This window comes from Malus sylvestris, chromosome 9, assembly GCF_916048215.2.
Source record: "Malus sylvestris chromosome 9, drMalSylv7.2, whole genome shotgun sequence".
NCBI lineage: Eukaryota > Viridiplantae > Streptophyta > Magnoliopsida > Rosales > Rosaceae > Malus > Malus sylvestris.
This window is the reverse complement of record NC_062268.1, coordinates 12,381,172-12,394,421: the sequence shown is the minus strand read 5'-3', so window position 1 is coordinate 12,394,421 and position 13,250 is coordinate 12,381,172. Positions and strand designations below refer to the sequence as shown.

General features: G+C 38.0%; 3 protein-coding genes across 5 annotated transcripts; all 3 read right to left on the bottom strand.

The window, feature by feature from the left end:
- Positions 1-335: 335 nt before the first annotated feature.
- Positions 336-2,697, bottom strand: LOC126583230 (V-type proton ATPase subunit D-like). The gene is made up of 2 exons (XM_050247559.1): positions 2,530-2,697; positions 336-1,330 (listed from the first exon to the last, which is right to left on the bottom strand). Exon 2 carries the CDS (start codon positions 1,316-1,318, stop codon positions 539-541), a length of 780 nt encoding a protein of 259 aa, XP_050103516.1. The 5' UTR covers positions 1,319-1,330; positions 2,530-2,697; the 3' UTR covers positions 336-538.
- Positions 2,698-3,858: 1,161 nt separating this feature from the next.
- LOC126583226 (citrate synthase, glyoxysomal) lies at positions 3,859-8,080 on the bottom strand. The gene is made up of 13 exons (XM_050247552.1): positions 7,683-8,080; positions 7,268-7,448; positions 6,898-6,983; positions 6,501-6,605; positions 6,318-6,380; positions 5,790-5,899; positions 5,443-5,562; positions 5,297-5,372; positions 5,042-5,115; positions 4,825-4,945; positions 4,600-4,697; positions 4,387-4,510; positions 3,859-4,264 (listed from the first exon to the last, which is right to left on the bottom strand). The coding sequence occupies exons 1-13, from the start codon at positions 7,935-7,937 to the stop codon at positions 4,133-4,135; spliced, it is 1,545 nt and encodes a 514-aa protein (XP_050103509.1). The 5' UTR covers positions 7,938-8,080; the 3' UTR covers positions 3,859-4,132.
- A 908-nt stretch (positions 8,081-8,988) lies between these two features.
- LOC126634126 (ubiquinone biosynthesis O-methyltransferase, mitochondrial-like) lies at positions 8,989-12,196 on the bottom strand. 3 transcript variants are annotated; one of them, XM_050304614.1, is made up of 9 exons: positions 11,876-12,196; positions 11,652-11,741; positions 11,371-11,449; positions 10,973-11,050; positions 10,803-10,851; positions 10,129-10,178; positions 9,901-10,050; positions 9,267-9,354; positions 8,989-9,174 (listed from the first exon to the last, which is right to left on the bottom strand). In XM_050304614.1, exons 1-9 carry the CDS (start codon positions 12,112-12,114, stop codon positions 9,131-9,133), a joined length of 867 nt encoding a protein of 288 aa, XP_050160571.1. In that variant the 5' UTR covers positions 12,115-12,196; the 3' UTR covers positions 8,989-9,130. The 3 variants fall into 3 exon arrangements, with proteins under 3 accessions (XP_050160571.1, XP_050160569.1, XP_050160570.1); XM_050304612.1 differs by having other exon boundaries at positions 9,274-9,354; positions 11,876-12,195; XM_050304613.1 differs by lacking the exon at positions 10,803-10,851 and adding an exon at positions 10,707-10,755 and having other exon boundaries at positions 9,274-9,354; positions 11,876-12,195.
- Between the last annotated feature and the right edge of the window lie 1,054 nt (positions 12,197-13,250).

Below are 13,250 nucleotides of genomic sequence, written 5' to 3'. Positions count from 1 at the left end.
TTTAGCTGTTGGATCAAATTTCAAAAGCCTGAATTGTTGGATTTGGTGGAAGGGATCCGGAGAGATCCCGTTCCTTGATGGCCACCCCTTTCTGAAACTTTCTCAGCATTAGCAATTCATTTCTAACTACAATAAAGTGATATTCCTATTTACTTGCAAGTGAGGAGTTTTGATTCAACTCACGTGTATGTAGGTACGTATATTACTTGTGTTGAGTTTGATAACTAGTTATGATCTTATTGTGTGACTTAGTCTAATCGCTCATCTCGAATATCGTTAGTCCAATCTCCCCTCCCGAATAAATGGTGCAGGGATTAATTACAACAAACCAGATATCTTCTAATCAACAAATATTTCAAAACCTTGAACTGATGTAAGTATTGGTTGACAATAAATAGAAACACACATGAACAGAATGGAGCTTTTATTCAGAATATAAGACCGTCCGGCTAAATATTAATAGAATTCCTCTGCAGAACGAAGGAGCATGATCGGAATCACACATCCTAAGCACAAGCATATACAACTAGCATCCGAATCAGAAAATGATGTCGTCGTCCTTCTCCGCAGACAACAAGTTCTGAGCTGAATTTAGGGAAATGCCCTTCTTCAGCGATAACTTTTCCGCAACCTGCTCGTTGGCAAAGTTCCTGGCTGCTGCCATTTGTCTCTCAATTTCTCGCTTCTTATAACCCTGTATCTTTTTCAGCCTGAAGAAGTCCTCTCTTTCGAGCTCATCCAACTCCCCCTTGATATAGCTTATTGTATTCTCCAACCTAGGCTTCACAACGTTCTCCAGAGCATTGACACGACGGTTTGTGGTCTTGATTGCTTCGTCAAGGGTTAAAAATGATGTTTGAAGTGAAGCAAGCTCCACGAGAACCTCGATTGCTTTCACATAAGCAGCACGGCAGAGCTGGACCTGTTGTCCACCTCTTGCCAATCCAGTGAGGTCGTTCTTGGTCTCGCCTTCAGTAAAATAGTCGAACTTTGGGAGCTTTACACCAGCAACATTCTCTTGCCTTGATCGAACTTTAATAGTGGCATTGTGGACATTCTCGAGAACAATGTGCTTGATGTTCTCGCCAGCAACATACTTGGCTTCAGTAAGGGCAAAGGAGGAGTCTTTCATGACATCTCCCATGGATTCTTTGGTCGACACAATATTTTTAAGAATCTGACGAAACTGCACTGTTAAAGCATCACTCTTCTTCTTCAGGAGAGCATGACCTCTTGTTGCACCAACAAGGCGAGCTTTCATAACTCCAAGCATAGTAACGGTAGGAACTACATTCAACCGTTGGCTTTGGCCAGACATGATTACAAAGATCTAAGCCAAGAAGAATATACATAAGCAGGGTTCGTGGATATCATTTAAAAGCAAGTAAACAATTAGTTCATAGCAAAATGCAAGTAAAAACATCATGTATATAATAAAAACCTCCTCGCTCAAGAGGATGCAATTAATAACAGAAACACACGCAAATCTCTTCAAACTTAATTTGAAGGAAAACATACAGCCTCCCTAGTAACCTTACACCCATAACACGAAGACTTGTTTTGATAGGTATGCCTATAAAAACTTCACACTACTTCTGGACCCTAAAATGTCCAACCGTCCCCAATCCACTAAACATAAAAACACTAGGAGTGAATTTCTTTTTCCGGTAAGAAATATGTACAAAATCACGACATGGCATAACCTCTGTAAACAGAAGTAGACAAAACAAAGCCGAGTATAGAAAACTAGTATCTTCCTGTTGTCAAATGCCTACAGCATCAGAGATCGAAACAGAAACAGTGTCACAATTACAATCCTGAGAAGTAAATCTTCAATATATCGACAGAATCTAACCCGACAGCAGAACCAAACTAGAACAATCTTCAGCGAACCCACAATAACAAACGCTAACAGGAGGCATTACAGATCAAACAAATCGGGCGAAAAAGTTTGAAACCCGTACATTCAACTCTTAACCGAAACTGTGTGTGCTAGGATATCGCCGAGGAGTGACTAGGGAATGAATACAACAACAACAAAGCCTTTTCCTACTAAGTGGGGTCGGCTATATGAATCCTAGAATGCCATTTCGCACGGTTCTTGACTAGGGAGTGAATGACAGAAAAAAAATGAGAGACAAGAGAAGGGCTGGAAGAGAATGAAAGATTCTGAGGGGCTGGAACTGAAATTCCAGGTGAAATTGCACCTTATGAAGCTAACCTATGATCAATCAATCCCAATACAACTGTATGGGGTCAGTACATGTCAAAATTTCTTCATGATTTGATCACAATCCCCTGATTCTGTGTGTACCCAGATGCTAAAAATCGAGATCACATTCAAATTTATGATTTTGCAAAACAACAATAACTAAACTCCAAGTCTTTCAATTTGGGTTTTAACATATTTTCCATGATTTTCCAAGGAAACAAACAAAATCCAAAGCAAATAAGCATCGTAGATCCAAATCAGAGTGAAACAACAACCAAAGGAGAACAGAAGTGCAATATATAGATGAGAAATCCGACCTGGTGTTACCGGCCTCAGCTAATGGCGGGAAGAGGTATCGCCGGACCGAAAATTGGCCGCCGGTGAGTGGAAGAAAGAGAGGTCAGGTCTATGGAGCGAGCAGTTCAAATGTAAAAAAAAAAAAAAAGATTGATGGATTTGTTCGGGTATTGTTTGTGTATGTGTCAGCGGCCCAAACTTGTCTTCTCGTGTATTAATGGATTTCGGATCTTCCGTATTCGGGTTAATAATGGAGTCCGGTCCAAAGTGGTTTCCCGCTTTAATTAGGCACTGGAGAATAAGAGACAAAAAAAAAGAAAAAAAAGCATGAACTATATGCTAAGTACAATGGTTTAGTACTAATTTTTTTTTTTTTTTTTTATAGCTGACTTATGGTGTGATTTAGCTCAAATTTCTCTCTGCAATGTAAACATATTGATGCAATTAATATATATATATATATATATCATATTATCTCGAGTTGTAGGTTAGCTCAATTAGTCACAGTCGTATGCTTATTTAATTGTTCTCAAAATATCTCATTGTCCAAACAAAAAACATATATCATATTTGGTTAGTTATATTCTTGAGGTGTTCTAGGGTATCTTTTTATTTTTTTTTCTATAAAAAAGATGACAACTGATGGCAAGCCACGGTTATCCACCACTTCCGAGGGTTGGGAAGACTCAAAGAGATTTCAACCTCTCTCTGGCCACAGTCAAGTAAACTCACCAGTTTGAAGCCTCGAACGTGGGACCTCCTTGTTCTTTTGTATTTTAGAAATCAAAATCTGAACCCTTACCACTGAGCCATTTATTGAGGTTGATGTTCTAGTATCTCAAGGCTTAAACTATTGAAACTATCGATGTCAAATGGGCTAATCAAAATTATATGTGCCATATTTGAAAAAAGATTGAAGGGGATATTATTTGTCTATTTGTTTTTTATAGAATGAATTCAAACTTGAGTGTGACCTGAAATCTACAGATGCTCCGGTTAAAAAATGCTACATGAGATAGCGACTTAGGATAAAAGGGGTAGAGAAAAACTTAGAAAGAGACTTTGAAAAAAAATATAGAGTACTTGAGGCTAATGAAAGACTTAACGCAAAACCAAGTACAGCAGCGTTCTAGGACTCATACATGCCCTTTTAGATAGAAAGATGCCTAATTGCTTGACTGTCATAAGAAAGAAAAACACAAACAACAATGGTGCGCATCATTCAATATTACAGCTATTTTAGCCATTAGATTTGATTTGCAAATTTGTTTAGATCTTCTATTCTTAATCTTAGGCATTCATTCCGTATCATCCAATGATGCGAAGTATTAATGAAAAATCCAAAAATATATAAGAAAGAACTCTATATCCATTTGAGGACTACTGAGTTAAAAATCGTACATAACATTAAACCAGATGACTGACTGGAAATTTCAGAATTCAACACCACCAAAGTGTCGTTATTTTCGCTACATAATGCCTAACCTACAAGCCTCCGCAACTCTTGTGCTTTCACTTAAGGCATAATTTACAGAAAGATGAAAAGATACTTCTTTCTCCCCTAGGTATATTGTGAAATTTATTTTTATTTCTGTGAAGTCTCACACAATTCGGACTGAGTGCCTAAACACCAGTTCCGGCCAGACGACGCCTAGAGGCATTTGATACAGAAACCTGAGAGAGCTTGTCTACATCACCTGGTACTATGCGTTCTCTTGGCGGTATGTAGTGGCGCAGCCAGTTTCCAGTATACACCTGAATAATCACAAAGATTGGCAAAATAAGAAATGGGATGAACACAGACGTATCAGCAATTTTAATAGAAACACCAAAATTGCACATGAACAAGCAAACTCGAGTATGAGCAAGGAACTAACCTGTTGGGGTCTCATGATCTTAGTATCAGGATCATCAAGGGATTCTCGCCAGTGTGCCAACCACCCAGCCATTCGAGGGATCGCGAACAAAACCGGGAAGAATTCCGTTGGAAATCCCATTGCCCTGATTAATGGAAGTCAATACATCTTCACAGTTACAAGCTCGGCAAAGTAAACTTAATCTTACATTGTATGAACAGTAATGAGAAGTACCTGTAGATTAATCCAGAGTAGAAATCAACATTTGGATACAGCTTTCTCTTAGCAAAATACTCATCTGAAAGTGCAGCCTTCTCCAAAGCAACAGCTACCTGCAAATGACATAGGAGTCAGGATAGATGCACTCAAACCTTAAGAATTCCATCAAATTTAAGTTGTGCTTATTCATTAAGCTTTCTCTCCTGCGTTTCCTAATTTTTAGGTGTATTAGAAATGCACCTCAATCAGAGGATCCCTTCCAACAATGGAAAATACTTCCTCTGCCAATTTCCTTATGACCTTTGCTCTAGGATCATAGTTTTTGTACACGCGATGCCCAAAACCTGACATCTTTCGCTTCCTGAAGGGAGAACCAAAAGCTCAGTTTGATAAATAAATCTTTCACTATGAATCCTGTTCCCCAGACTGAACTACCAAGATATAGGAAATTAAATACCTGTTCTTCACACCCTCTATGAAATCTGGAATGTTCTCAACAGTTCCAATCTCATTTAACATCTTCAGCACAGCCTGCAATAATCCAGGCAGCAACAAAAAGGAAACTTTAGTTGCAAAATTAAACACGAGAAGATTAATGAATAGAAAATCTCAAGTATATTATTTCAAATTAAAAGTGTTCTTCCAGTTGTTTGCATGAGAAATGAGTGAGGAAAATGCTTAAATAAATGAGAACATGGACCATTGAAAATACCTCATTTGCTCCGCCATGAAGAGGGCCATAGAGAGCTCCTGTAGCTCCAGCAAGAGCAGTGTAAACATCTACACCACTGCACATAAAGGGCCAGACATGTTATAAAACGGAATTGAATCATTTCAATCAGGTTCTAAGATGCCTACCTTGATGCCAGATGCCGGGCAGCAGCTGTGGAGCAATTCATCTCATGTTCTGCATGCAATATGAAGAGAACATCTAAAACTCGAGCCAGTCGGGGATTTGGTTTGTAAGATCTAGTGCCTCTGTAGATTTGCACATAGAAACCCGCCTTAATCAGTTTAGAGGGAGAACAAATTTCATTTTTCCACAATGATTATCACTCTACATAATTAAAACAGAAGAAGAACTAATGTGCATATACTTTATAGAACAGCAAAGGCAACGTCAGGGAAGAGGGAAAAAAGATTGCTAAAGATGATTTGGAAAGTTATGCAGTAAAATGCATACATGGAGTAAAAGTATAACATACAAGGAATCTAGCATGTATAAAAAGTTCTCTGAATAAGAAAGGTTGTTAGCAGGGAGAACCGCAGGTCTTCCAGCCAATCTCAAATAAGCTGCTGCTGCAATTGTTGGTGCCTGGAAATAGAATAACGATTTAATACCAGCTTAATCATTCCAAATAAGTGATAGAGACCTAAAAGAAAGACAGTAGCTATAGGCTGTGGAGGTGAAGGTGGAGGTCGCCTCCCTTGGTTCTTATGGGGAAGTATCCCAATTAATTATATAGGCCTATCAATTCCTGAACAATGGGTTCTCGGAGAGGCGTGGTAGGTGAAGGTTATGGCTATCACCGCCTGAAAGAGGCAGAGGCCGGGGTCAAGGGGGATGTTTGTTTGGAGTGTATCGGTTGAGAATTGAAAAAGGAGGGGATACAACTCAAATGGCTAGTACATGGCTGCATAAGTTGGACAACCTAAAGAATGGAAGCATATATAACATTCACACGACATTTTCTCAGGCTGAAAGTCCAAGTAAAGAACAAAAATAAACATACCTTCCCAAGGATGCGTGCTATTTGCTTGTCTCTCACTTGTTTCGATTTGTAAATTTCTTGCCCCTATGTTATCAATAAAAATATATGATCAGATATGATATAATGCCTCGAACAATGGACCCCTTTAGTAACTAAGACTGACAAAATTCATGTTCAGCAAAGAGCCAATAAGAATAAACTTACTCGGAGAGCAGGATTAGCATCGGGATGGAAAACGGAAAGAGCACTCATCGCACTCACAAGTATGCCCATTGGATGTGCATCATGAGGTATTGCCTGGATAATGTCCTACAAATACAAAAGAGACAATTGTGTAAAAGGCTCAAATTAACAATAAAAAAAAGTTAATCAAAGTTATTAAATTTTACTCATGCATTTCTGCAAGGCAAAAAACCTCCATGAATCATGAGTCCAGAGGAACAGTGTATATGTATTTGTAGCATGATTATTAGAAGATACATTTAAAATCTCCATTATATGAAGAAAAAGGTGATATGTAGTTAATCACATGGAAAATTCCAATATTGTGATCCAAGGATAATCACAGGATTCCTATAAGAAGATCAGAAAGAAAATGTACCAAAATTCCCTGCGGTACAGCTGAATGCTGAGAAACGGCAAATTCCCAATCCGCATATTGACTCTCAGAAGGCAAATTCCCATACACTGGAGAAGAGAAGGGGCAATGACAAAGCAAAGTAGTTCAAAATGAGATACGGAAATGGAATATATGACAAAGACATGGAGAGACTACCCCTAATAATAAATAATTCTTGATAGTTCAATATTACGGTTCGGGAACCAGATTATTTCTGTATTACTTAATTATACCCTCAAACTTTTTTTAGTTGTATAAATTCTTCACATGGTTTTCAAAGTAATGGTATATATTCCTGTTGAAGAAGAAAACTTTCACTTCAACTAGGCCAATTCCAAGTGAGGGTACTTACTCAAGAGATAGGCCACTTCCAAAAAGGTACTATTCTCAGCCAATTCCTCAATTGGGTAGCCTCTATATCTAAGAATCCCCTCGTCGCCATCGATATAACAAATGGAGGATCGAACAGGGGCGGTATTAAGATATCCTGGATCATACAGCTTCAGCCCCTTGTCATTTTTCCCTGTTGTGATCTGCATATTAACAAGAACCAATTTTTCTCCCATTAACTTAATCGAATTCAAAACACAGAAAACCCATCACAAAAATTTTCACTTTCCTTCCACTTATAGCAATTTTCGGAGCAACCGAACAGAAACACCAGCAAAGAAAATTTTGAAAAAAAAAAACGAATACCCAGATAAGAAAATTGAAAACCAAACATAATCCAGATTAGCAAATTGAGTGATAATTTAGAAAAATTATACCTTCTTGAGATCAGTGGCCTTGACGGTTCCTTCATCAGAGACCTGGACCTGATACCTCTTACCGGTCCTCTCGTCGACGATGGTCAAAGGTCCCCGGAGGTTCCCGGGCGGTGGTACCATGTTCTGAGCGGACATGCAGTGCGGCTCGAGAGCGGGTCCGAACTCATAGGGCTCGATGGTCGCAGCTGCCAGGTGCGCTGATAGCACAGCTAAGCGGCCGCGAGCTGTCACCGGCAATTCCATCACCCTCGACATTTCAGTACCTTGAATTTTCAAACTTCTGTGACAAATTTCAGATTTTGATCGATGAATTTCTAGAGAGAGAAAGATTTGAGAAAAAATGGTAGAGGAGAGCTGATAGAATTTGTAGAGAGCCTAATAAAGAGAGACGTCTCTTCTTCTTCCTGCTTTGATTTATTTATTTATATATATATATATTAATAAATCTTATTATTTAAAAAACAGTTAATAATTTTGATTGGGTGAATAAACAGTTAATTAGCAAGCAAATTAGGAACTCAAATGATTGGTAAAAGCAGGGCGACGTGTGCGGCAAGCAAATAGTTAATCTGAAATCAACGGCAGTGATTAACTCGAGGTTTCATGTTAACGGTCGGAACGGTTGATTTTGGGAAGTGAATGCGATGGCGCGAAGGATGATAAGTGGGTCCCGCGGTCTGTTTTAATCCGTCTCGGGAAGCTCAATGCTTTCTGAAAATTAGATGGTGGGAACACTGGACCTGGATAATATACGACGACGTAATGACTGTTGATAGATACTTTTGGTTTCCAATAAAATTTGATCGGCTTTAGGGCGTGTTTGGGGTAAGTACAAATGTGGAAATGGAATGAAATTAATGAATTTTATGCCATGGTTTAAAATAAATTGACCGTATTATTCTTGAATCTTGAGTTATTACTATTACGGTGACACATTTCGACAATGACTTCTCTACACCGGGAGATGTGTTATTATAGCATTCAAGACCAACTACACAATGTAATTTGAGGAAGTTAAAGTCGTGCACAATAGTACATGAAACAAATTTCCGAAATCCATCATACACACAACACAAGTATTGTATTACGGTACAGATTTTCTAAGGTTGCACACAAGAGTATCTAAAACGGGAACATCAAAAGTAGCAATGTGTCAAACTAATTATACAATGTCATGTGCTATTTTGACATCCCGTTTCATGTACTTTTGTGCACGACCTTGCAAACGTATGACAATGCTTGTGTGAATGGGGGAATTTCCTTTCCCATAGATGCAGATCAAAAAGAAATTAGAAACAATGGAGACTAGGAAGAAGAACAAAATTTTCATTCAAGCAAGAAGGGGGGGAGCATGGAAATTACTCTTTCCTTAACATTATAAATTGGATGTTATTGTTTTAGCACCATAAGCAATAAAATTTACACTAACATCGTCGGATAAAGACCATCTACCTGACAAAGGGTCGTACTCGCACCCAGCCATCTCTTGGACCTGCACAAAACCAACCAAACAGAAAACAAGCGTTAGCGACAAGTGCATGGGTAAAAAATAGCAGAAGTTCCTAGGGCGGAAATAGTTGTTACGGCTTACTGAAATAGAAGCACGCTCCAGGATCAGGGCTAGTTCTTCGGGAGCGAGAAAACTGGACCATTGATGTGTACCTTTAGGAAGCTGTAAAACAATCGATTTGGTTCAAGTCAAAATATTATCAACAGATGATGAATAGACTTGAGTAAATATGACTTGATCAAACTATTTTTCAAAGAAAAATGCTGAAGAATACAGAAATCCTTCCACCTCCATAGCGAATTATTTTAGAGGTACACGTTGAATTGAATAAGAGTTAATTCCCTTAGAATTGTAACAATTGTAATCACAACGATATAATATGGAATTTTAGTATAGCTTCAGGATATGTTTCCAGAAATCTTAGTGCACTTAAACATACTTTAGATTTTGAAACCCAGCATCGCTTCATTGACAACAATTTCTAAAGTTTATATGCAATATCATATACCGATATCAGTTGGATAGTTCTAATAAAACAGGAATCATATCACTCACATATAAACCAATCAGGTCTTTTAGAATTTCAAACATGAATGCAACAAAAACAACCAAGTTAAAGAAAGAAGGCAAAATTGCAGCAAAGCAACAGATGTTGCATGGTAGATCAAAAACACATAATCAACAGCAGGAGGTAATAATGAATTATACCCATTGGAGGATATACTCTGCTGCAAAAATGGCAGTCGCATACGCTCTCATAGAACGGTTAATAGTTGAAATAACAGTTGCTCCACCGGGGACAGTTAATGCTGATAGAGATTTGCAGAATTCGGTAGGGTCGGCTACATGCTCAATTACCTTGAGTAAAATCATCAATTTACAACCAAATTAGTTAAGAACACTGAAGAAAGAGACAATCATACAGGCAGTTTTTACCTCTAAAGCAAAAACAGCATCAAAATTCTTCTGTTCCTCAACTAGCTTTTCTGTTTATATTATAATTGGAAGAACACAATTAAGAAAAGTACGATTACTTGAGATTAAAAAAAAAAAAAATACCCAAACGATCTTCAGCACTGAAATAATAGCACTTTCTAAATAACAAAACTCACAACAACACAATTTGCTAGTACAGGTCAAATGTCTTAGAGGATCAACAACATTTACTGATACCACCACAAAAACGTAAATTGCATGGGACAAAGATTCCAAATAGGATACTGAAAGAATCAAAATACCATTTATATCATGCAGGAATGTCTCAGAAAGAAAACACATTTTAAGTGGCTATCAGCTGGGTATCACTCATTGTATTTAACAGGTTTTGAATGCAGTGGATGCAACCAAGTAAAGTTTTCCTAACTTATGCCATCAACGATCATAGTGAGCCATTCAATGTGTTCATTTAGGGTGGAAACCCATGCATTCTAAAGAGATGCATGAAAGATCAAATACTAATTGAATCCATTACCACAAACTTGACTACACTGAATAAGAACAAATTTAGCGCATACCAGCTGTAGTGTATTGGTATTCAATTCTCGAGGTCACTGGATCCAAATCCTGTGTGAATGAGTAACGTTTAGAAGCATGTTAAGACACTCGCATACCAGCTGTAGTGTATTGGTATTCAATTCTCGAGGTCACTGGATCCAAATCCTGTGTGAATGAGTAACGTTTAGAAGCATGTTAAGACACTTTATGAAACAAAGTACTTGCACATGCACAAATACTTAATAAAAAAAAAATTAATTGCCATTGTTCAAGAGAGTGGTCATACAGCGTGAACACGTGCTATCTTGATATTTTTCTCAACCGCATCAACTCCTGTCACAGTAGCTCCCATTCGAGCTAAAGGCTGAAAAAGGCTATAGATTATTATATTAACATGACCCCTTGACCAAAAACAATTGCTAGGTAAAGCTATCAGTTAAATTAAACATAACTGAAAGAGGATTCAAAATGTTGTGTGAGTACAATGCGGAACATATTAATAGGGAATCAGCACACCACAGGTAGGAGGTAAAATTATATAAACACGGTGTTCATGTGCAGTGAAGAGTAGTGAATGCACCTGGGAATCAGCACACCACAGGTAGGAGGTACAATTATATAAACATGGTGTTCATGTGCAGTGAAGAGGAGTGAATGCACCTGGGAAGGTGCACGATAACATACCTCAGAAACAATTCCACCACCACAGCCAACATCGATAAATTTGAGGCCATCGAATGGCCTAGGAGATAACGGATCCCTCCTGAACATCAGAAACACAAAACATAATACTCGGAATCATCATTTAGCTTTTGAAAAATGTTAGTAAAGTATCGTTCCTTTTACGAATTTCACTTCCGCAGACAATGCCAGGCACCAAAGCAATCTACTTTCTTAATTACTCGGCAGCTACGAATTTGGCAACATTACTAATCCCTAAAACTGCACCAAGAAAACCTATTTACCCCAAATGTCGGCAAAGCGTGGAGCGAATGAAAGCAAGCCTTGTAGAATTCAGCAGATGCAACGGTTTGAACGGCCCTTCAGAATCCCACCTGAAAAATCCAATAGCTTTAATCTAACGAGTAAATTTCTTTCTCATTGGTCATGAATTCACAATCATACCACAGCTAAATCAAATTCCAGTGCAAAAATTGAACCTTGTATGCTAAAAGGGAGAAGCTCTCACCAGGTTTCGGCAATGGAGGCGAACTTGGCAAGCTCGTACTGGTTCAGGGACGACGGGGAAGGAAAATGAGGGTTTAGCGGCGGTGAAGCCGGGAGGGGCTCGGTTAGAAGAGGAGAGTCTGAGAAGACTCTGGTTACACTGCGAATGCTCGAGAGCTGTGGGCTGAGATTGCGGTGGAGGATTGTGGAGGTGGTCTGCAGTGGTCGGAGTAGCTTCAGGAGCTTCAAAGCCACAGCCATGGCGATTATGCTGAGAGTAAGAGAGAGTGAAATTGAACGAAGAAGAAAGGGAAGGGAGTCTGCAAATAGAGTCCGTCCGGCGAAGGAGAATCCTTTGGGTTGGGTTTATGGGTGGGATTGGGTTTATGCTTTTGGGTGGGACGGTGAAGGCCCAAAGTTTGGCCCAAATTTTGGCCCATACTTAAAGCTTGAATATACTTGTGATTTGCTTCTGGAATGCTTGAAATCGTTTTTGATTGCCTTGACAGCTTAGCTGAAAAAAATGTAAGCTATTTGTTTGAAATTGATTTTAAAATAATTGAAATTGTTTTTTTGTGAAAATATTTCGAGTTCTCAAAAATTCTTGAAATGCATTTTGGAAGAAGCACAATTATGTATTTTTTGTACAGGGAGCACTTCAATTGTTTTTCCAAGATTCACTCGTATTTTTACTAAGAATTAATTTCATAAATACTTCCAAGTTCCAAACAAGCATAAAAAGCACATGTCAAATTATTTTCAAGAAGCATTCGTCAAATATTTTTTCATGAAGCACTTTCGGTTGATTGTTCATAAAGCAAACACTTGGAATTTTAATAAAAAATTTAACGTGTTTCTAATAAAAGCACTTATGCACATAAACACTTATGAGCATAATTGCTTCTTACAAATGCAATTTCAAACCAGCCTTTTATCCTTATGTTTTTTTTATTCCACAAGTTTAAATGAGATTTTGTCTTTGAAAAGAAAAAAAGTAGAAAAGCCTACTTTAAACCTACTTTAAAAATGCCATCCTACCAAGAAGGGGCAATTGTTTTTTTTTTTTTTCAATTCTGTTTGCTAGATAAAACAAAATCGTATACAGTAGTCACACAACAGTCTGACAAAAAAGGAATCAACAAATAATTGAGTAATTAGTTGAACTATGTATAATGTATCCGAGAGTTAACAAGTATCATAAAAAGTTGGCAGAGATAAACATTTAAAAAAAAAAAAGAAATAAGACATATCAATTATGTCGTACAATCTTGCAAGCAACTCAATGTTGAAATCAAAGCATATTCTTTGTAATTAAAAAAAGAAGACGAGAATCAAAAATGAATTTTCAAGAGAAGGAGAGAGGGAGAGATTGGATAATCCTTCTTAGCTTGTGCTCC